The 22,468-nt window shown below is 52.4% G+C and overlaps 3 protein-coding genes across 4 annotated transcripts in view; 2 read left to right on the top strand and 1 right to left on the bottom strand.

Moving 5' to 3' along the window:
* The first annotated feature begins 42 nt into the window (after positions 1-42).
* Positions 43-13,474, top strand: PYCR3 (pyrroline-5-carboxylate reductase 3). The gene is made up of 6 exons (XM_048482954.1): positions 43-176; positions 5,427-5,491; positions 7,251-7,430; positions 8,503-8,715; positions 10,942-11,034; positions 13,027-13,474. The coding sequence occupies exons 1-6, from the start codon at positions 71-73 to the stop codon at positions 13,207-13,209; spliced, it is 840 nt and encodes a 279-aa protein (XP_048338911.1). The 5' UTR covers positions 43-70; the 3' UTR covers positions 13,210-13,474.
* Positions 13,475-16,606: 3,132 nt separating this feature from the next.
* TIGD5 (tigger transposable element derived 5) lies at positions 16,607-19,356 on the bottom strand. The gene has a single exon (XM_048482952.1). It carries the CDS (start codon positions 18,845-18,847, stop codon positions 16,910-16,912), a length of 1,938 nt encoding a protein of 645 aa, XP_048338909.1. The 5' UTR covers positions 18,848-19,356; the 3' UTR covers positions 16,607-16,909.
* A 297-nt stretch (positions 19,357-19,653) lies between these two features.
* The window catches only part of EEF1D (eukaryotic translation elongation factor 1 delta), a 32,715-nt gene continuing 29,900 nt past the window's right edge, over positions 19,654-22,468 (top strand). For both annotated transcript variants that reach the window (XM_048482951.1, XM_048482948.1), the window contains exon 1: positions 19,654-19,756. The gene's annotated coding sequence lies outside the window, so the exon portion shown is untranslated. The remainder of the gene's footprint in view (positions 19,757-22,468) is intronic.

The following is a 22,468-nucleotide window of genomic DNA, read 5'->3' as shown; positions in this document are numbered from 1 at the left end:
ATCAGGGCCCTCGTGCTGCTGATTGGCTGCTCCCCTGGCGTTCCTTTTCCCAGGTGAAGGAAGCGCATGAATGGAGGCGGCAGCGGCGGGTGCGGAGCGGCTGCGGCAGCTGCGCGTGGGCTTCATCGGCGCGGGCAGCATGGCTGGCGCCGTGGCCCGCGGGATGCTGCGGGCAGGTAGCCGGGCAGGGCAAGGGCCGGGCCGCTGCTGGGTGGGCCCGGGACTGGGAGGAGCTCCTGGTTTCCACGTATCCTCGGAAGAGCGGAGCTGGGATGCAGCTGCAGCTTTGCAGAGCGTGCGGGGGGGGGGGGGGGGGGCAGAGAGCCCCCTCTGGGCCCTAGTGCGTCTCGGAGAACTGGGTTTGATTCCCCGCTCTGCCACTTGAGCCGCGGAGGCTTATCTGGTGAACCAGATTAGCTTGTCCACTCCAACACACGCCAGCTGGGTGGCCTTGGGCTAGTCACAGCTCTTCGGAGCTCTCTCAGCCCCACCCACCTCGCAGGGTGTTTTGGGGGGTGGGGGGAAGGGAAAGGAGGCTGTAAGCCACTTTGCGTCTCCTTACAGAAGAGAAGGGGGGGGGCAGTGTAAATCCAAACTCTTCTTCTCCTTGGGTGCCCTCAAGTACTGTTAACACGGGTTAACCAATAAAGTAAGAGAAGCTCAAGGAAGCTCAAGCCGATATAGAATAAAATCAGTTTGAATTTTATTCAGCCAACTGGGGCAAAAATAGTATCAGAGGAGCCTAGTCAAAATGGCAGTGTGCTCTTACTTTTATAGCATTATAGCAGGTTACATTCAAAATGGCAGAAAAGAATACACCCCAAAATGCCCACATCATCAATCAGTCATACAGAAAGGTGGAGATTTTCCCTTTTCCCAAAACATTTGGGGATGTCTAAGACCCTTATTGGAAGGTGTTGGCACCTGATTCTCTGACGCAAGATGAACTAGAGCCTGTTTCTTTTTTATCTCTATTGCCTTTTGTTGCCCTTCTTCCTAGACAAAGAGCCTAAACATTTTCATGTTTCTTTCTTCTGTCTCCTAGAAGAAGGGCAAATTCAAGGTATTTAGTCGAGAACAGTGAGACCCTTAAAACAGTTGAGTTTGCACATTCTGTATAACTCTGAACAAGGGGCATTCTGTTGGACTATCAAGCTTGCCTAGTAACAGGAAAAGAATAGATTCTCAAGCCTGCATCTTTACTTTAGTCAGCTACATTATGGTTGCCAACTCCCCTTTACAGAAAGAAAGTAATGGGGGGCAAGAAGAAAACCTTTGCTTTTTCACAGAGTATGTTCTCCTTATGCCTTCTGCGCCTACAGTACAACCTGCTGGTGATGAGGTGACTCTTCAGGGTATTTTCAAGGTGAGGGATGTTCAGAGGTGGTTCACCATGGACTCCCTGCTTCCTTGGGGGTCTCCCACCCAAATATCGACCAAGGCTGACCGATTAGCTTCTGAGGTGGGATGAGCCTGCCTGGGCCATCCAGGTCAAAGCAAGAGGCAAGCAGAGATGGTTGGCCATTGCCTGCCTCTGCAGAGCAACCCTGAACTTCCTTCGTGGTCTCCCACCCAAGTATTGACCAGGGTTGACCCTGCTGAACTTTTGAGCTCTGATGAGATTGGGCTATCCAGGTTAAGGACAATCCATTATTGTGAGTGTGAAGTGCCCTCAATTCACACCTGACTTGTGGTGGCCCCAAAGGGTTTTCAAGGTGAGAGATGTTAGAGGTGGTGGTTGTGGGTTCTCCGGGCTGCGGACTGGTAGTTTTTGCTCCTATGGCTGGCATCCAGTGGGGGGATCCAAAAATTTTAGTAACAGGTTCCCATGGTGGTGGGATTCAAACTGTGGTGTAGCGCCAATGGGGCTGGGCGGGGCACGACGGGGGCATGGCTGGGCATTCTGAGGGCGGGGAATTCCTGGGCGGGGCTGTGGCAAGGACGCAGCCGCTGCGCCGGTCCTTGGGCGGGAAACGAATGCACGCAGGCGCAGGCTGCCACGCATGCTGGTGCACCTCCTGCTAGATTGCTTCAAGTTCTGTGCGCTACTGCTGAGAGGAGGGGCACAACTAAGGCAAAAATCACGTGGCAAAATCACCAATGAGTAACCCCCTCTCGGCACACACAAACAATTAGTCACCTACTCTCGGGAACCTGTGAGAACCTGCCGGATCCCACCTCTGCTGGCATCTATTGCTGGCATCTTCAGAGTCACGCTAAATGTGCTAGACAAGGGAAATGTTTGCTGCCGAGCTTTTTATGGTGAAGTAAATAATAAAGTAGAACTAAGTCTGTGAATTAACAAGACAAGCACCTTTTATTTCCGTATTACTCCCAAAGTGAGAAGCAAGCCTTTATTGGCATAGACAGCAGTACAACGGTAATTAAAAAAACAGATTAAAAAGCATATACAATACAGGTCGAAGGAAATCTACTGGTGTTTAGTAATTTCCACGAGAAAGTCTGCCACTATCATACAGAGAGAAGGATCAGGGTTGTCCGACAAGTAGTGTAATCTAATTAAATCGGGGAGATGGGGTAAATGTAAAGGAGTAAGATTCACATACTTGGATCTGATTTCCTTGAATCTGAGACAGTGTAGTAATTGGTGGGCCAGAGATTCGCCAGAGATTCAACTGAGCCATCATTGCATGGGCACAATCTTTCAGCCTTTTCTTGCTTATTAAATCTGCCATGTAACAAGGCAGAAGGCATAACATTAAACCTGGCGAGCATTATGGCTCTCCTTTGAACAGGGTTTATTAAGCAATACAGGTATTGTGCCACGTGGCCCCGTTCAAATGGGAGAGAAAAATACAGGGGGGAGCACGTTTTCTTGGCAGCAGTGATTTATTACTCCCAAAGGTTTAGCCTCAACATGTGTAATCCTTTTCTTTCCTTTTGAGTTTTTTTTATGGCTACACGTATGCAAGGGTTGCACTGTAGCTCAAAGTGGCGTCACCTGTCGGAATGCTGCCTGCAGGAGATAATGACCATCTCCTTAGAGTGAAAACACCTGTTGCTGATATCATGAAGTTCAGATAAGCTGAAAGGGGAGAAGGAGGAGGAGTTCTCTTTTTGGTCACTTGGTAACTAAGTTGGGGTGGACAGCATTCTTCTTCAGTATACTGAAAAGGTTTTTTTAAAAATTATAATAAGCCTTTATTTGGCATAACCATAATCATAACACAGTAAAAAACCTGAGATAAAAGGTACACAAATACAAAGGTTTAAGATAGAATATAAATGATTGATTGTGCATCACCTCCAGTAAAAATCGTGCTACCAATTTACAAGTTTCAATTGTCAGAATTGTCCAGAAGGAAAGGAAGTCTACCTGATTCTCCCATTTCACTAGGTAGCCTAGAAAGAATATTGGAATATTTTGATCTGATATTAGCAAATTTAGGGCAGCAAAGCAGTTGATGTGCCAATGTTTCAATTGAAAAGGTTTTTTTTCTAACCTGTAGTGGAGCTATTTAAAGGATTGTTTTCTTTTCCTGTTTTTTTTTTAACTGCTGTAAATAAAAGGTTTTTGGACTTTGGTATTGCCGGCAGTCAGACTTGCTTACTTTCCTCCTCGTTTTCAAAAGTGAAAGCATTTCACGGAAAAGGTTGTTTCAGGGACTCTCTTTGGGACTCTAGTTTGGAGAGGAGGCGGCTGAGGGGGGATATGATTGAAGTCTACAAAATTATGCATGGGGTAGAAAATGTTGACAGAGAGAAATTTCTCTCTCTTTCTCGCCATATTAGAACCAGGGGGCACCCATTGAAAATGCTGGGGGGAAGAATTAGAACTAATAAAAGGAAACACTTCTTCACGCAACGTGTGATTGGTGTTTGGAATATGCTGCCACAGGAGGTGGTGATGGCCACTCACCTGGATAGCTTTAAAAGGGGCTTGGACAGATTTATGGAGGAGAAGTCGATTTATGGCTACCAATCTTGATCCTCCTTGATCTGAGATTGCAAATGCCTTAACAGGCCAGGTGATTGGGAGCAACAGCCTCAGAAGGCCATTGCGTTCACATCCTACATGTGAGCTCCCAAAGGCACCTGGTGGGCCACTGCGAGTAGCAGAGTTCTGGACTAGATGGACTTTGGTCTGATCCAGCTGGCTTGTTCTTATGTTATTAGGGGAGGCGAGAGGAGAGTCTTCGGGAGCCGCTCGTCGTCTGGCTTGCAAGATTGCAGGAATGCCAGAATAGAGGGCCTGGGCTACACTTCATCATAGAACAGTGGTGGCGAACCTATGGCACTCCAGATGTTCATGGACTACAATTCCCATCAGCCCCTGCCAGCATGGCCAATTGGACAGGGCAATAGGTGACAGACCTCCTCAAAAGACCCTGGAAAACGGCTGCCAGACAGAATGGCGAACCTATGGCACTCCAGAGGTTCATGGACTACAATTCCCATCAGCCAATTGGCCATGCAGGCAGGGGCTGATGGGAATTGTAGTCCATGAACATCTGGAGTGCCATGGGTTCGCCACCACGGTCATAGAAAGTTACTTGGGCTCCTGGGAAAATATCATTTTTGATGCTGTTTGTTCCTTGCGGGCCACTGTACTGTGACTGCAAAACTCTCCCAATGTGACTCTGCCTAAACATGCCATTTGTGTGTGCGTGTTAGGAAATCCTTTCATGGCATCCATCACAATGTGGTTGCAGAGGCGCAGAGGGTCAATATTGAATATTAATTTTTTAGCATTTTATGATGTGCATCATTGACAGCTTGCCTTTTAGTGTGTTGTGGGTTTTCTGGGTTGTATGACCGTGTTCTGGTAGCATTTTCTCCTGACGTTTTGCCGGCATCTGTGGCTGGCATCTTCAGAGGATCTCTCTTCAGAGAGATGCCACAGTGAAACGTCAGGAGAAAATGCTACTGGAACATAGCCATACAACCCAGAAAACCCACAACGCACTAATAATTCCAGGCATGAAAGCCTTCAACAATAGCTTGCCTTTTTATTGTAAACTGCAACATAAATATTTAAGTGTGTTTATTTTGATGGATGATATTGGAAGTGATTCTGATGTTTCTTGGGGGTATGTGTTTGAACAATGTAAAATTTGGGGTGCTGTGTGGTTTCCGGGCTGTATGGCCGTGTTCTAGCAGCATTCTCTCCTGACGTTTTGCCTGCATCTGTGGCTGGCATCTTCAGATCCTCTGAAGATGCCAGCCACAGATGCAGGCGAAACGCCAGGAGAGAATGCTGCTAGAACACGGCCATACAGCTGAAGATGCCAGCCACAGATGCAGGCGAAACATCAGGAGAGAATGCTGTTAGAACACGGCCATACAGCCCGGAAACCACACAACACCCCAGTGATTCCGGCCATGAAAGCCTTCGACAATACAATGTAAAATTTGCCCTAGGTTCAATACAGAGTTTTCTCCGTTTCTCTTTATTTGTTTAACAGGAGAAGTTCAGCCAGAAAACATCTTTGCTAGTGCCCCATCCAACACTAATCTGCACAAGTTCCAGGTAAATGAGGACACAAAGAGGTGACTGTTTGGCAGAAGACAGGAAGTGAAAGGAACGCTAGAGACCATTTTCTTCTGCCCTCTTGGCCTCCTTCATCTCTATGTTCAAAATACCTTTATGAGGACCGTAATCAATCACATCAAGAGGTGATTGGCCAACCTGAGCCAGCATGGTATAGTGGTTAAGAGCAGATGGGTTCTAATCTGGAGAACCAGGTTTGATTCCCCACTCCTCCACCTGAGTGGCGGAGGCTTATCTGGTGAACCAGATGTGTTTCCACACTCCTACATTCCTGTTGCGTGACCTTGGGCTAGTCACAGTTCTTTACGTACAGCTCCGTCTACCTCACAAAGTGTCTGTTGTGGGGAGAGGAAGGGAAAGGAGCTTGTTGGCCACCTTGAGTCTCCTTACAGGAGAGATAGGTGGGATTTAAATCCAAAATTATCATCATCTGCTTTTCTTTCCAAAAAATCCCAGTAGAGCATGGGTGTGTCTCTGTGCTATTCTTAGTCCTTTTCCAAATATTGTTTGAATGATCAGCCCTTGTTTAATACAATCTTTCAGATAAGCAGACAAGAGCTATATTATTTTTCATGAAACAAAAGACACCTAATGCAGAGCTTATGAGTGGAAAGGGTGCCCTGCGAATCTCAGCTAAGCCTTAAACTTTCTGGGTAGATTCTGGCAACTCCACCTGCCTGCCCCCCCCCCCCCCCCGAAAGATGGTGATAATAATGTGAGACCATCTTCCAGGCCTGTTGGGAGTTCTGCAATTTCGTTCCTTAGGAAAAGCAGCATATTATTGCTAATTATTCCATTATGCCCCAGCTGCATACACAAGTGCCATGAACTCACGGCCAACTGATGGGAACCCCAGCAAGGGACTTTTATAGGGAAAGGTGCCCCAACCCCTTAATCTTCTCAGTTGCCCTCTTCAGTACTTTTACCAGCTCTGAAATGTTCCTTTTGAGATATGGTGACCAGGTGGGCAGACAGTTTTCCAAACGAGGCCGCACCATAGATCTGTACCAAGGCGTTATAATATTGGGCATTCTATTTTTGGTCCCTGTGATGGAATAGTATTGTAAAACTAGCAAAATCACACATGACTGTGAAAAGCATCTTTGCCTTTTGATCTCCTGGAGGGAGGACAGGAAGCCATACAAAGGTGCCAGGATGAAACGTCAAAGGCCTAAGTTACCTCGTGGCCTGAACAGAGTTTTCCTGAGAAGGGGAAAACAAAGGTTTTCGAATTCCATCATGAGACGTGGTCAGAGAAGCATCTCTGGGCCATGGGTTCCCGGAATGGGGACAAAGAACCAAAAGGAATGTGACCAGTTGAGCAATCTCTTACTGCATTTATGTTTTATTTCTTTGTTTTGAACTTTTACAATAAATCCTTGAACAATCAGCTGGTCTGGAGTCATTAGGAGGGAAAAGGACCCAAGACCGAGGTGGGATAAGAGTGGCTCTCCCAAGCTTAATCTCAGCCTCAGTCGTCATATGGTGGCAGTGGTTAACTTAGTCTTAGGCCTTTGAAGTTTCATCCTGGCACCTTTGTATGGCTTCCTGTCCTCCCACCAGGAGATCAAAAGGCAAAGATGCTTTTCACAGTCATGTGTGATTTTGCTAGTTTTACAATACTGTTCCATCACAGTCCCTTTTCTTCTGGATGAAACAGTGGTGTTGACCAAATGCTGAGTTCCAACATGAGAGTTGTTCACCTCCTGCTTTGCTTTCTCTCTCTTTTGGACGGAAGGGCTTTGGCTGCAGAACCACACACTGTAACCTGGAGGTCCTCAAGAGCTGTACCGTGGTGATCTTGGCTACCAAGCCTCACATCATTCCCGTGGTCCTCCACGAAATTGCTCCTGTGGTCACTGAAAATCACATTGTCGTTTCCATGGCAGCTGGAGTGACACTCCAGACCCTCGAAGAGGTGAGTTGATAGGAGACCCATCGTGGAGACCACAACGGCCATCCAGTCCAACCCACTGCCACGCAGAAATACATAACCAAAGCACTCCTGACAGATGGCCATCCAGCCTCTCTTGAAAATCCTCCCAAGAAGAGTTTGGATTTATATCCCCCCCTTTCTCTCCTGTAAGGAGACTCAAAGGGGCTGACAATCTCATTTTCCTTCCCCACCCCCACAACAAACAACCTGTGAGGTAGGTGGGGCTGAGAGAGCTCCAAAGAACTGTGACTAGCCCAAGGTCACCCAGCTGGCGTGTGTTGGAGTGCACAAGCTAATCTAAGAACATAAGAACAAGCCTGCTGGATCAGACCAGAGTCCATCTAGTCCAGCTCTCTGCTACTCGCAGTGGCCCACCAGGTGCCTTTGGGAGCTCACCTGCAGGATGTGAAAGCAATGGCCTTCTGCGGCTGTTGCTCCCGAGCACCTGGACTGTTAAGGCATTTGCAATCTCAGATCAAAGAGGATCAAGATTGGTAGCCATGAATCGACTTCTCCATAAATCTGTCCAAGCCCCTTTTAAAGCTATCCAGGTGAGTGGCCATCACCACCTCCTGTGGCAGCATATTCCAAACACCAATCACACGTTGCGTGAAGAAGTGTTTCCTTTTATTAGTCCTAATTCTTCCTCCCAGCATTTTCAATGAATGCCCCCTGGTTCTAGTATTGTGAGAAAGAGAGAAAAGTTTCTCTCTGCCAACATTTTCTACCCCATGCATAATTTTATAGACTTCAATCATATCCCGCCTCAGACGTCTCCTCTCCAAACCAATCTGGTTCACTAGATAAGCCTCCACAGCTCAAGTGGCAGAGTGGGGAATCAAACCCGGTTCTCCAGATTAGAATCCACCTGTTCTTAACCACTATGCCACTGCTGCTCCCAAAGTATAGAAGTACAGGATTGAAAGCATAACAAGCCAGGGACTCCCACGGTGCCATTTTTTCCCGCTCCAGAGTCTCAAGGCAAGAGCCGGAAAAGAGCTGAAATCTTGACAGGGTCTTGACCCACTCAATGTTTCCCCTTCTGCCTCCACAGCTGCTTCCTGCCCATACGAAGGTGCTGCGGATGATGCCCAACCTTCCTTGCGTGCTCCAGTCAGGTGCTGTCATGCTGGCCCGAGGGACCCGCGTGGGCGATCCGGAGGCCGCCTTGCTGAAGGCGCTGCTGTCCCCTTGCGGGCTTTGCGAAGAGGGACCCGAGTCCTACATTGACATTCACACCGGACTCAGCGGCAGCGGAGTGGCCTACGTGAGTGCCGTTGCGTTGGGTCCCTGTGTTGGGGCAGTTGCCCCGCTTGCGGAAAAAAAGCTAAGTTAGTCCTGTTGGCCGTTCAACTTGGTAGTGGCCTCATACGCTTTCCTTCCCTCCTTTTTTATTTTTCAATTTGTATCCTGCCCTCCCCCACAGGGCTCAAAGCAGCAACAGCATAAAAACAGCATAAGAACATCAATGATCATAAAAACCATGAAAACAACAAATGGCGACATCCAGTGGTGGGATCCAACAATTTTAGTAACAGGTTCTCATGGTGGTGGGATTCAAACTGTGGCGTAGCGCCAATGGGGCTGGGCGGGGCATGACGGGGGCGTGGCCGGGCATTCCAGGGGCGGAGCATTCCTGGGCGGGGCTGTGGCAAGGACGCAGCCGCTGCGCCGGTCCTTGGGCGGGAAACGAATGCACGCAGGCGCAGGCTGCCACGCACGCCGGTGCACCTCCTGCTAGACTGCTTCAAGTTCTGCGCGCTACTGCTGAGAGGAGGGGGCGTAACGAAGGCAACAATCACATGGCAAAATCACCAATTAGTAACCCCCTCTCGGCACACACAAATAATTAGGAACCTACTCACGGGAACCTGTGAGAACCTGCTGGATCCCACCTCTGAATTTAGGTCCCGCAGGGCCCTGATCTCAGATGGGAGCATGTTCCACCACTATTCCACAAAGGTCCTGGCCCTCGTAGTGGCCATCTGGATGTCTTTTGGGCCAGGGACCGCAAGCAGATTTTCCTCTTTCCTCCCAGGGGTTTGGAACATAGTACCCCGTAGGTACATAGGAGCAGCAGTGGCGTAGGAGGTTAAGAGCTCGTGTATCTAATCTGGAAGAACTGGGTTTGATTCCCAGCTCTGCCGCCTGAGCTGTGGAGGCTTATCTGGGGAATTCAGATTAGCCTGTGCACTCCCACGCACGCCAGCTGGGTGACCTTGGGCTAGTCACAGCTTCTCGGAGCTCTCTCAGCCCCACCCACCTCACAGGGTGTTTGTTGTGAGGGGGGAAGGGCAAGGAGATTGAAAGCCCCTTTTGGAGTCTCCTGCAGGAGAGAAAGGGGGGATACAAATCCAAACTCTTCTTCTTCTTCTACCCACGGGAGTTCTTGTGAAAGTTGGAGGGGTTTTTGCCAGCAAGGCTTCTGACTGGCTATTGGAGAATGGATTGACAGTGGAGATTTTTAAAGAATGCTGCTTTGGCACAACAATCTGTAGAGTGTGGCGGTTTTGTGGCCATTTTTGTGGCCGGTTCCACCTCCCACCTTGTGCCAGCTGTTCTGTGGCTGCACCCACCAAACTGTGTCAAAATTCCACGAGTACCTGCAGGTTCAAAAAAGTTTGGAGGCTCTGTCATCTCCTGTGGGCAGAAAACCACCAAAATATTTGAATCACGTTTGCTTTATAAGCGGAGCACGTTAAATGTCATTAAACTATATTTTTAATTTGTATAGCTTAATCTCGTTGCTGAGGTTGTCTCTGTGGGGGGAAGACTCAACCCTGATAACTGGAATGGTTTAAAAACAGCTACCTGAATCTCTGGAGCATTACTAGGCTCTGTGAACTTTGGATATTTTAAGGCGGGATGGGGGGGGGGGGCATCCATATTTCAGTGATAAAAGCACCTGCTTCTCATGGGCCAGAGCCCAACTACAGACCCCACCCCCTCCAGATATACCGTTTCCTTCAGCAAAACCTCTACTACGTCTTATTTTCAGGGAATGTCTATTTTTGGGGAAACAGGGTATGTAATTTTTTCATTTTCAATACATAATTTTTTTCATGTGCCTCCAAATGCTCTGGCGCGTAGCTCTGGGGGTACGCATTCCCCACGTTGGGAACCACTGATCTACACCATCCAAAGCTGAACTTTCTTGAAAGCTGTCTCTACAACACAGGTGTCAAACTTGCGGCCCTCCAGATGTTATGGACTGCAGCTCCCATCATCCCCTGCCAGCATGATGCTGGCAGGAGATGATGGGAACTGTAGTCCACAACATCTGGAGGGCCACGAGTTTGACACCTATGCTCTACAAGATGATGTTGACAAGTTAAGAGGGGTGAGCAGAGATCGAACCGGCAAAGCTTGGGACCACCCCCATTAGCTGTATTCTTCATCCTGTCCCTACCACCAACCTGGCTGACTTAGGGTCTCCTGTGTAGCTTTTTGTCATTCGTATTCTCACTGATTTCTTTTCCATGTCACCACACAGGTGTACACATTTGCTGAAGCCCTGGCTCAGGGCGCGTTGAAGATGGGGATGCCGTGGGCCATGGCCAATAAGATTGCAGCCCAGACGCTCTTGGTAAGGAGATCAGAGGTCTTTCCATAGATTGCCATCAAGTTTCTGGCCTCCTCCCCCGCCCAACATTCAACTTAGAATTACTTCCTGGTTTGATCGTTCCTTTTTCATTCTAAGCCAAGTGCTCGCAAACACCTTTCCTGGTAATCACCAGGTGTTTTTAGAAAATAGATGAGGGTTGCTGATTGGCTATCGGAGAGCTAATTGGCTGCACTGATCAAAATAGCATTACTTCCGTTCTGGTCGCCACATCTCAAAAAGGATATTGAGGAGATAGAAAAAGTGCAGAGAAGGGCAACGAGGATGATTGAGGGACTGGAGCTCCTTCCTTATGAGGAGAGGCTGCAGCGTTTGGGACTCTTTAGTTTGGAGAGGAGACGTCTGAGGGGGGGATAGGATTGAAGTCTACAAAATTATGCCTGGGGTAGAAAATGTTGGCAGAGAGAAACTTTTCTCTCTTTCTCACAATCCTAGAACCAGGGGGCATTCCTTGAAAATGCTGGGGGGAAGAATTAGGACTAATAAAAGGAAACACTTCTTCACGCAACGTGTGATTGGTGTTTGGAATATGCTGCCACAGGAGGTGGTGATGGCCACTCGCCTGGATAGCTTTAAAAGGGGCTTGGACAGATGTATGGAGGAGAAGTCAATGTATGGCTACCAATCTTGATCCTCCTTGATCTGAGATTGCAAATGCCTTAGCAGACCAGGTGCTCAGGAGCAGCAGCCACAGAAGGCCATTGCTTTCACCTCCTGCACGTGAGCTCCCAAAGGCACCTGGTGGGCCACTGCGAGTAGCAGAGTGCTGGACTAGATGGACTCTGGTCTGATCCAGTAGGCTAGTTCTTATGTTCTTAAAAAGTGCCACCAGTTTAATTTTTTTCTTTCCCAGTGTATTTTAAAAAAATTACTCCTGATGCTCCATACTCATGGGCTTTCTGTGTGCGGTTGGCTCTGCTTCCCATGTTGGCCATTTTGTGGTTGTGCATCAGAATTCCAAAGGTTCCCACAGGTTCAAAAAGGTTGGGGACCCCTCTTCAGCCATGTTCATACAAGCAGTTTAGGTTGTTGGTTCCCAGTGTGCCACCTGTGGGGATCAGGGTTCCCACCAGTAGTCTTCTTGGTGCCCATTTCTTTTTCCTCGAAGCAAATCCTGGCTTTCCTCTGTCTCACTAGAGCAGGGGAGGCTTCAACAGTATCCATTGCTTTTGGGTCTGCAATGGGAGCTACACAACACAGCTTGGCTTATGGCCTCCTGGCATTTTATGATTGGCCCCAGTCAGTAACTGGTGGCAGCCATTTTATGACTGGTCCCAGTCAACAACCTGTGGTGGCCATTTTATGACTGGACTGAGTTAGTAACTTGTGGTGGCCATTTTACGACTGGCCCCAGTCAGTAACCTGTGGCGGCCATTTTACGACTGGCCCCAGTCAATAACCTGTGGCTGCCATTTTATGACTGGCCCGTCAGTAACCTGTGGCGGCCATTTTACGACTGGCCCCAGGCAATAACCTGTGGTAGCCATTTTGTGGCAGCACCTATATCCCCTTGTCAGCACTCAAAACATGCTCACAGGCTGAGTGAAATTCCAGATCCGTGGTTTAGGTCTTTAATACAGGCTAGGTTCCTAAGAATTTATGGGTACAAAATGAAACAGGTTTTCGAAAACCTCTGCATCCTCACAGTGCCGTGAGAGGTGTCTTTTCTGTGATGCGATCAGTTTTTTCCCCATCTTCCTCTTCTTGTTCAAAGCTACACTCTTGGTTTGCCGTCGAAGTGTTTACCTTTGCTACTGAGTTTCTGTTGCACAAAGTGCTCTAGAGTTCCAATTTCTAGCGTTCTCTTGATCTTATCCATCCCAGAGGGGCAGCTGGTGCAAACAGTGCTCTCCTGGTTTTCTGGCTGAGCTGGACCCTGGGTTCGGATTCTCCCATTTCATGGCCACCTGGCTGCCTCTACTACCCCTCCTGTATACATGTCTCTATGTCTTCCAGGGAGCTGCCAAGATGATCCTAGAAACAGGCGAACACCCGGCGGTTCTGAAGAGCGCCATCTGCACCCCGGGCGGCACGACTATCCATGCTTTGCATGAGCTAGAGAAGGGGGCTCTGCGATCTACGGTCATGAATGCTGTGGAAGCCGGCACCAACCGGGCCCGGGAGCTGGGCAAGAGATAGAAGACAGAGATGCCATGCTCCTGCTTGAGGAGACGCAGGGAGTCATTTCCCAACGAAGGAGGAAGTCACTCAAGAGGTGGAATTACCTTCCTGGGATGTACACTTTATGTGTGAATGATGCTGATAAAAAGATTGAGCCAGAGAGGGGTACGCTGGTTCCGAGGCTCTGGTGAACAGGACTAGTCGTTCGAAACTCTCTCAACGGAGAGTTCGTGCCTAATAAACATCAGTTGCAGCCACTGGCAATCTCTAGTGCTCACACAAACACAGCTGCCTTTTTTCAGACTGAGTTGTCCAGATGTGCGGTAGAAGCTACTTGCTGCAGTTCATATTTTAATTCATTTATATGCCACCTTTCCTGCCCCAATGGGGACTCAAAGCAGCTGACAGAACTCTCGTCTATTTTATCCTCACCGCAATCCATGAGGTAGGCTGGGCTGAGAGTTTGTGACTGGCCCTAAGGTCACTCAGCAAGCGAGATTCAAACCTGGGCCTCCATGATCCTAGTGCAGTGGTGGCAAACCTATGGCACGGGTGCCAGAGGTGGCACTCAGAGCCCTTTCTGTGGGCACACATGCACAGAGTTCATCATGTGGGGGGGCGGAAAATCACCCCCCCACACACATACACACCCCTAGGCTGGCCTGGGTATGAACCTTTACCTGGGAGTAAGCTCGGTTGCTGGCAATGGGGCTTGCTTCTGAGTAAACCCTCCTAAGGTTGTGATTCATCCATTCGAAGCGTTGCACGGTTGCTTCACCAAGCTTACTCCCGAGTTACATGTGCCTCAGAGCCAACTGTTTTTTCTAAACTGAAACCTCAGTATTCAGGTTAAATTGCCGTGTTGGCACTTTGTGATAAATAAGTGGGTTTTGGGTTGCAATTTGGGTACTCGGTCTCGAAAAGGTTCGCCACCACTGTCCTAGTGTGACATTCTAACCACTACAAGACGCTGGGTTTCCATCTGTCCTTTTTTCAAACCAACACAGAGCATATTCTGTTTTTCTTGTAGCCAGAGAACAGATTGCAAGGGCAATTGCGCTAATAAATATTATTGCCACACATATTTTAAAAATTAAAAACAAGAGTTGCATACATCCCTGCTTGCGCTTTGGATGGTGGGATTGGTATTTTTTAGAAGAGATAGGCTACAACCCAATGAAATCAGGGAACAGGGACCATCTAGCAGAGAAAACAAGCATTTACTTGAACAAGACAGCATTTAGTGAGAGATTCTGTAACATCACTATTCTGACAGAATAAACATCATATTGTCGAAGGCTTTCCCGGTCAGAATCACTAGACTTTTGCGGGTTTTCTGGGTTGTATGGCCGTGTTCCAGAAGCATTCTTTCCTGACATTTCTCCTGCATTTAGAGACGATGCCAGCCGCAGATGCAGGCGAAACATCAGGAGAGAATGCTACTGGAACACGGCCATACAGCCCAGAAAACCCACAACACCTTGGAATAAACACCCTTTGGAAGAACTCCCTCCATGCAGTGGAGAAGGTCAGGTCCAAATTTGTGTCTATAATCCATGCTTCTATAGCTAACAGTTTCACTTCACATTTCTTTATCTGGAAGTAATTTTCTTTTAACTTTTAAAAAGCTTCCACATTGCAGGAGCTGTCTTGGCTGAAATACCTGCTGTTCGATCCATAACAGGGTGAGACAATGCAGGAGATTAATCTAATCCAGGACACATCAGAAAGGCATTGCTTAAAGTGAGACTACGGGAATAAAGGAGAAGGCGATTTGCAAACAGGAATAGGAAAATCCCCAGCGCTTCTCACGAGCTAAAGTCCTTCACAAAATTAAACATTAAGCTTTCTAACATGCTGATGAAACGAGGCGGGGGCAGCTTTTCCTGGGTTTGCTACTTCGGGCGTGGATTTGCTGCCTCTTGGGCCAAAAGTGCTTTTCGCTAAAGGTTGACTGAGACCCGTGTTCTCTATGGTATTTCACCATCCCGTGTTAGGGCAGAGTCTCTTGTTCCCATTGGATGCTGTTAGCTGTTATCTCCCCCCCCCCCCCATTACTTCTTCCAATACTTTGGCGCCATGAGCTGCTTTTTGTTTCCAAACGCTATCTACACACATGGCAAGATCTGATATTTTCTGCATCCCGAAGAGCTTCTGGAAAAGGGGAAAATCTCATTTTTATTCTGCCAGGAGCCTGTTCATAAGAACGAGCCTGCTGGATCAGACCAGAGTCCATCTAGTCCAGCATTCTGCTACTCGCAGTGGCCCACCAGGTGCCTTTGGGAGCTCACATGCAGGATGTGAAAGCAAGGGCCTTCTGCTGCTGCTGCTCCCAAGCACCTGGTCTGCTAAGGCATTTGCAACCTCAGATCAAAGAGGATCAAGATTGGTAGCCATAGACCGACTTCTCCTCCATCAATCTGTCCAAGCCCTTTTAAAAGCTATCCAGGTTAGTGGCCATCACCACCTCCTATGGCAGCATATTCCAAACACCAATCCCACATTGCGTGAAGAAGTGTTTCCTTTTATTAGTCCCAATTCTTCCCCCCAGCATTTTCAATGAATGCCCCCTGGTTCTAGTATTGTGAGAAAGAGAGAAAAATTTCTCTCTGTCCACATTTTCTACCCCATGCATAATTTTATAGACTTCAATCATCTCCCCCCTCAGCCGCCTCCTCTCCAAACTAAAGAGTCCCAAACGCTGCAGCCTCTCCTCATAAGGAAGGTGCTCCAGTCCCTCAATCGTCCTCGTTGCCCTTCTCTGCACTTTTTCTATCTCTTCGATATCCTTTTTGAGATGTGGCGACCAGAACTGAGAGATTCCAGCTTTATCAAAATAAGTAAAAATATTACTAGTGTGACAAGAAAACAACAGAGCTCTGGGCAAAGTGCCCTTTGAAAGAGGCCATCTTTTCTACCTGTGGGAGCCCTTAACCCAACTCTGGGTGAGTTTGGATGACCTTTGGGGGTGGGCGGGCAGCTATTTAGCACAACCTCTCCAAAGCAATGAAGAATGACAACATGACAAATAGCCCTCAAGCTCTGGTTCTTGCTAGAGTGAAGTTCATTTCGCCTCTACAGTTGGATCTAGAAGTACATAACCAGTGGTGGGATCCAAAAATTTTAGTAACAGGTTGCCATGGTGGTGGGATTCAAACAGTGGCGTAGCGCCAATGGGGCTAGGCGGGGCATGACGGGGTGTGGCTGGGCATGATGGGGGCGGGGCTGTGGCAAGGACGCAGCCGCTGCGCCGGTCCTTGGGCGGGAAATGAATGCATGCAGGCGCAGGCTGCCACGCACGCCGGTGCACCTCCTGCTAGACTGCTTCAAGTTCTGTATGCTACTGCTGAGGAGTAGAGGAGGGGCGTAACTAAGGCAAAAATCACATGGCAAAATCACCAGTTAGTAACCCCCTCTCAACACACACAAATAATTAGTAACCTACTCTCGGGAACCTGTGAGAACCTGCTAGATCCCACCTCTGTACCTAACCAACGGTGCTCTTGTCACTGGGTGCAAGCAGAGAAGCTCCTGCCAGCAGTCATGGGAGGTGTGTCAAATGGTGACCCTCCAGATGTTCGCAGACTACAATTCCCATCAGCCCCTGCCAGCTGTTTGACATCCCTGAGTTACAGGTTCTGGGCACAGCCCTTGACTGCTGCACAGAGGGGCAATGTTCTTCCACGGTTTGGCACGCAGGTGCGACAGAAGGGCCAGCTCACCTGCTTTGGCCCTTGCTGAGACTTGGGACAGGTGGCTGGCGCAGGCGCTGAGCCATGCTGACGAAGGAACGAAGCTGCACCAGCTTGTGGGGCCCCGCTTGCCGGCAGTCCTGGCCCTCCAGCCAACGCAAGGCAGTCTGCAGCCCTTGGATAGCCTCCTGAGACGTCGGCACCGGACGCTCGTCTCCGTCCTCAGCCTCCGGATCCCCTTCCCCTGTCACCTCCTCCTGACCCTCACAACCCAGAGACCCCTCCTCCTCCTCCCCTCCCCCTAGAGCTGTGCACATGTCATCTGCACGGAGCCAGCCTGCCACCTCCTCTGGAGCCACGCGCCTGCCCAGAAGAGCAGCCAGATAAGTTAGGATGCCCAAGACTGAGTCATTTGGGCTGCCCAGGGCCTCTCTTTGCACCTCTTCCTCTCCAGGGCGGGGCTCAAAGGCAGCCCGTAAGCCAAGGAGCCAGCACCTCTCAATGGTGCCCGCAGGGATGAGGTCCCAAGAGAAAGCAACCAGGCACAGCATGTCCTTGAGAAGAAAGGCGCGCCTGAAGTCCAGAAGCTGATCGGGCTCTGAATTCCCTCCTCCCGCCGCGCACGACGCAGCCATCCGCAGTAGTTCCCGTTTGTACACCTCCTTAAAGGTGGACACCACGCCTTGCCCCAGCGGGGCAGAGAGGTGGCTCCCTCCAGCCTTGGAAAGGAAGAGGGCTCGGATGGCTCCATCTGGGGTCTGCAGTTGGGGAAGATCCTCGGGGTCGCCCCAAAAAGATGTCAGCGGGCAGCTGAGCAACAGCACAGCTCTCTGTTGGAGGCAGCTGCGGTGCAAGAAACTCTTCACAGCCGGGGCAAAGTCTTCGAAGAACCAGAGACGGAGGAGGGAAGGGCTAAGGCGGGCCTTGGCACCGTAGCGGTAGCAAGCGGGGAGTTTGTCCCGGTTGTGGCAACGAGGCCACGGAGCGTCCCGCCGCCAGCCTCCAACCACCAGTGGCTTCAGCTTGTGCGAGCCGGTCAGGTTGGCAGATAGCAGCACAGTGACACGATCCTTGCCCCGTGGCTGAGAACGTGTTGGAGGTTGTGGGCTACCAGGAGGGCCAAGTGTTTGGACACAGTCGGGCAGCAGATTCCAGTACAGCCCGGTAACGCTGGTGTTGTAGATCTGCTCATCGGTGTAGCCTCCCCCATCAGAGGGGGTGGTGTGCGGTGTAGGTGGAAGCGATAGGAGAGGGTCAGGGAAGGCGGATAAACCAGACGGCGCTCTGGCTTTGAGGACAGGGCTATCATCCACCCCGCCAACGCCGCTCCCCGCCTCGCCGTAAATGCGCTGGCTGCAGATGCCGTGTCTCTTCTGCCATCGCCAAAACCAACCGTGGCTGGCTTTGAAAGTGCACTCGGGGCCGTAGATCTGCTGGGCCAAGGCTTCGGCTTGTGCCTGGATGACGGGGCCCGAGAGCGGCACGCCGTGCTGGCGGAGGGTGAGGAACCAGGCGTAGACGGCCCGGTCGATCTCCTCCTCGTTGGCCAGGCGCATCTTCTTGCGGTGGGTGCCCACCTCCCCGCCCAGCTGGGCCAAGAACCAGCGCAGCTTCCGTTCGTCCTTCAGCCAGCCGCGCAGGGTGCCGCCGGGCACCCCGAAGTCGCGGCACACGGAGGCCTGCCGCTCGCCCTTCTTGACCCGTTCGATGGCCTGCAGCTTGTCCTTGATGGAGTAGGCACGGCGGAAAGCCATCTTCGATGTAGGCAGCGGTGAGGAGGCAGAGATCCCACTGCTGACACCATCGACGCCGGCACTTCTGTGTTGGCCCAGGGGCCGAGGAGCTGGTGATTCCTCCAGGGGCTCGTCTGGCACCACCGGGGTTAACAGTTCTGCAGGCAAAGCTGGTTCACCCTCCAAACTATTTTCTTCTGGGGGGAGCAGAGCACCCTGCCCCCCAGCCATGGCAGCTCCCTTGGCCACTGCCCCCAGTGACCCTCCAAATACAGCAATCAAAGAGGAGGTTCTTTGCAAACCACCATAAATCCTGGTTCAGGAAAAGGGGGGGCGCGTTATAAGCGGGGGGAGAGGGAGGGGCCGCCTTTTGTCCTCTCCTCCGCCAGCCTTCAGATGGAGCGGGCCTGCGAGCAGGGCGCATGCGCTCTCCGGTTACCATTCGCCCCCCCCCCCCGTTCTCTCCATGCGAGAATCCAAGCGTCTCCCCCTCCCTTTGCGCTCTTTTGGATTCTTCCATCTCTCTCTGCCGCGTTCCCTTGGACTGTTCCAATTGAATCACGCGAAAGGGAGAGAACGACAGAACACGTTAGCGTTTCGGCTTTCTTCTTTTTCCTCATTCCATTGAACATTCCTTCTTTCTGGCATTTCTGTTACTCTGAACAGCGAAGGAAACAGCCATGGCCGCTGGGGTTGTCCCATTCCGCAGAAACCCCTCACACCTCTCCCCCCCAGCTGCCTCAAGTGGGCTTTACCATTCCCCTTCCAAGTCCCAGCTCGGGCTACTCCACTCTTACAGACGCGGGGGGGTGAAGTGAATAAGAGATTAAGTGAGCCTTGTATCACTTTGATACTGACAGCTGGACCGTGTCATGTCCAAGGCTTAACACTCACAACTTCCTCACAGAGGAATTCACACCAACGCATCGCCCTCCCCCGTCTTTCTTGTCCGTCCTTTTCATCCCTATTCTCCCCTACGGTCCGGAGTTGGTTTGCCCCAGGAGGGCGCTCTCCCAGAATGCCGCGCGCGGCGCACACGCTCGTTCTTTTCTCAGGCTGAGGCCGGGCGGAGCAGAAGCGCCTCTCCGGTCTGTCTTCGCGGGCTCCCCGCCTTCGCTCGTCCCCCTCCGCCGGCGCTGTGTGAGTCGCTCCCGCCTCGCGGCTCGGCCCTAGGCCTCTGGGCGGGACGTTGCTAAGCAACGCCGAGAAGGGGCGGGGGAGATGCCGGCTGTTGGGGGCGACGTGGCGCCCTCGATTCCCAGCATGGGCCGCGGGAGGGGGCTGGGCCTGCTTGCGACCTTCCGCATGATGGGCTCTGGAGTCTCTCTCGCAGCCGCTTTGGGGGAGGGGAGATAATGGAGTTAAGGCCCCTGAGGATTTCTTGTTCTCCCCCCTTGATTGGAAAGGCCTGGCCTCTGAGCTTCCCCCATCAGAGCGTGTGGGGCTCTGTTTATATACATATACGCGTGTGTTCATACATATGTGTGAGTTTATATATGAGTACGTATGTGTGCATATAGGTACGTGTAGTATATGTGAATGTACGTGTATATATATATGTCTCTAGTGGGTGTGGGTATATATGTGTACACACACACAAATACACACGCACACACATATGTATACATATACACATGTTGTGTACATGTTGCAGGATGTGTGTGTGTACACGTTGCAGGATGTTTCACATCCTGCAGGCTCTTTCTTATGTTCTTAAGGCCCTTGCTTTCACCTCCTGCCTGTGAGCTCCCAAAGGCACCTGGTGGGCCACTGCGAGTAGCAGAGAGCTGGACTAGATGGACTCTGGTCTGATCCAGCAGGCTCTTATGTTCTTAAGGCCCTTGCTTTCACCTCCTGCCTGTGAGCTCCCAAAGGCACCTGGTGGGCCACTGCGAGTAGCAGAGAGCTGGACTAGATGGACTCTGGTCTGATCCAGCTGGCTCTTTCTTCTGTTCTTAAGGCCATTGCTTTCACCTCCTGCATGTGAGTTCCCAAAGGCACCTGGTGGGCCACTGCGAGTAGCAGAGAGCTGGACTAGATGGACTCTGGTCTGATCCAACAGGCTCGTTCTTATGTTCTTAAGGCCATTGCTTTCACCTCCTGCATGTGAGTTCCCAAAGGCACCTGGTGGGCCACTGCGAGTAGCAGAGAGCTGGACTAGATGGACTCTGGTCTGATCCAGCTGGCTCTTTCTTCTGTTCTTATATATATACATATATATATGTCTGTGTAGGATGTGTGCATGTGGATATATATACACACATACATATACACGTAGAGTATATATATGTATGTAATGTATTCTGTATATATGGCTGGGTGTATACATGTATGGATATGATGTGTGTGTGTCTATATCAGTGATGGCGAACCTATGGCACGGGTGCCAGAGGTGGCACTCAGAGCCCTTTCTGTGGGCACGCGTGCACAGAGTTCATCATGTGGGGATGGGATGGAAAATCACCCCCCCACACACACACATCTAGGCTATCCTGGGCACGATCCTTTACCTGGGAGTTGCTGGTAATGGGGCTTGCTTCTGAGTAAACCCTCCTAGGGGCGTGATACACCTATTCGAAGCATTGCATGGTTGCTTCACCAAGCTTACTCCCGAGTAATGTGCGCCTTGGAGCCAATCGTTTTTTCTAAACTAAAACCTCAGTATTCAGGTTAAATTAGCGTATTGGCACTGAGATAAATAAGTGGGTTTTGGGTTGCAATTTGGGCACTCGGTCTCGAAAAGGTTCGCCATCACTGTACCCCCCCCCCCCCCCACCCCCCCCCCCCCCCACCCCCCCCCCCCCCCACCCCCCCCCCCCCCCACCCCCCCCCCCCCCCACCCCCCCCCCCCCCCACCCCCCCCCCCCCCCACCCCCCCCCCCCCCCACCCCCCCCCCCCCCCACCCCCCCCCCCCCCCACCCCCCCCCCCCCCCACCCCCCCCCCCCCCCACCCCCCCCCCCCCCCACCCCCCCCCCCCCCCACCCCCCCCCCCCCCCACCCCCCCCCCCCCCCACCCCCCCCCCCCCCCACCCCCCCCCCCCCCCACCCCCCCCCCCCCCCACCCCCCCCCCCCCCCACCCCCCCCCCCCCCCACCCCCCCCCCCCCCCACCCCCCCCCCCCCCCACCCCCCCCCCCCCCCACCCCCCCCCCCCCCCACCCCCCCCCCCCCCCACCCCCCCCCCCCCCCACCCCCCCCCCCCCCCACCCCCCCCCCCCCCCACCCCCCCCCCCCCCCACCCCCCCCCCCCCCCACCCCCCCCCCCCCCCACCCCCCCCCCCCCCCACCCCCCCCCCCCCCCACCCCCCCCCCCCCCCACCCCCCCCCCCCCCCACCCCCCCCCCCCCCCACCCCCCCCCCCCCCCACCCCCCCCCCCCCCCACCCCCCCCCCCCCCCACCCCCCCCCCCCCCCACCCCCCCCCCCCCCCACCCCCCCCCCCCCCCACCCCCCCCCCCCCCCACCCCCCCCCCCCCCCACCCCCCCCCCCCCCCACCCCCCCCCCCCCCCACCCCCCCCCCCCCCCACCCCCCCCCCCCCCCACCCCCCCCCCCCCCCACCCCCCCCCCCCCCCACCCCCCCCCCCCCCCACCCCCCCCCCCCCCCACCCCCCCCCCCCCCCACCCCCCCCCCCCCCCACCCCCCCCCCCCCCCACCCCCCCCCCCCCCCACCCCCCCCCCCCCCCACCCCCCCCCCCCCCCACCCCCCCCCCCCCCCACCCCCCCCCCCCCCCACCCCCCCCCCCCCCCACCCCCCCCCCCCCCCACCCCCCCCCCCCCCCACCCCCCCCCCCCCCCACCCCCCCCCCCCCCCACCCCCCCCCCCCCCCACCCCCCCCCCCCCCCACCCCC

This window comes from Sphaerodactylus townsendi, unplaced genomic scaffold, assembly GCF_021028975.2.
Source record: "Sphaerodactylus townsendi isolate TG3544 unplaced genomic scaffold, MPM_Stown_v2.3 scaffold_29, whole genome shotgun sequence".
Classification (NCBI taxonomy): Eukaryota; Metazoa; Chordata; class Lepidosauria; order Squamata; family Sphaerodactylidae; genus Sphaerodactylus; species Sphaerodactylus townsendi.
The sequence above is the reverse complement of the archived record's forward strand: the minus strand, read 5'-3'. Positions and strand labels throughout refer to the sequence as shown.

Bases quoted from the DNA above. Each gene is read 5' to 3' on its own strand.
- PYCR3 (XM_048482954.1), top strand. From the start codon at position 71: ATGGAGGCGGCAGCGGCGGGTGCGGAGCGGCTGCGGCAGCTGCGCGTG. The intron at 5,492-7,250 runs GTAAATGAGGAC...TTTGGACGGAAG, and splicing joins CTAATCTGCACAAGTTCCAG to GGCTTTGGCTGCAGAACCAC. The intron at 8,716-10,941 runs GTGAGTGCCGTT...GTCACCACACAG, and splicing joins GCGGCAGCGGAGTGGCCTAC to GTGTACACATTTGCTGAAGC.
- TIGD5 (XM_048482952.1), bottom strand. From the start codon at position 18,847: ATGGCTGGGGGGCAGGGTGCTCTGCTCCCCCCAGAAGAAAATAGTTTG.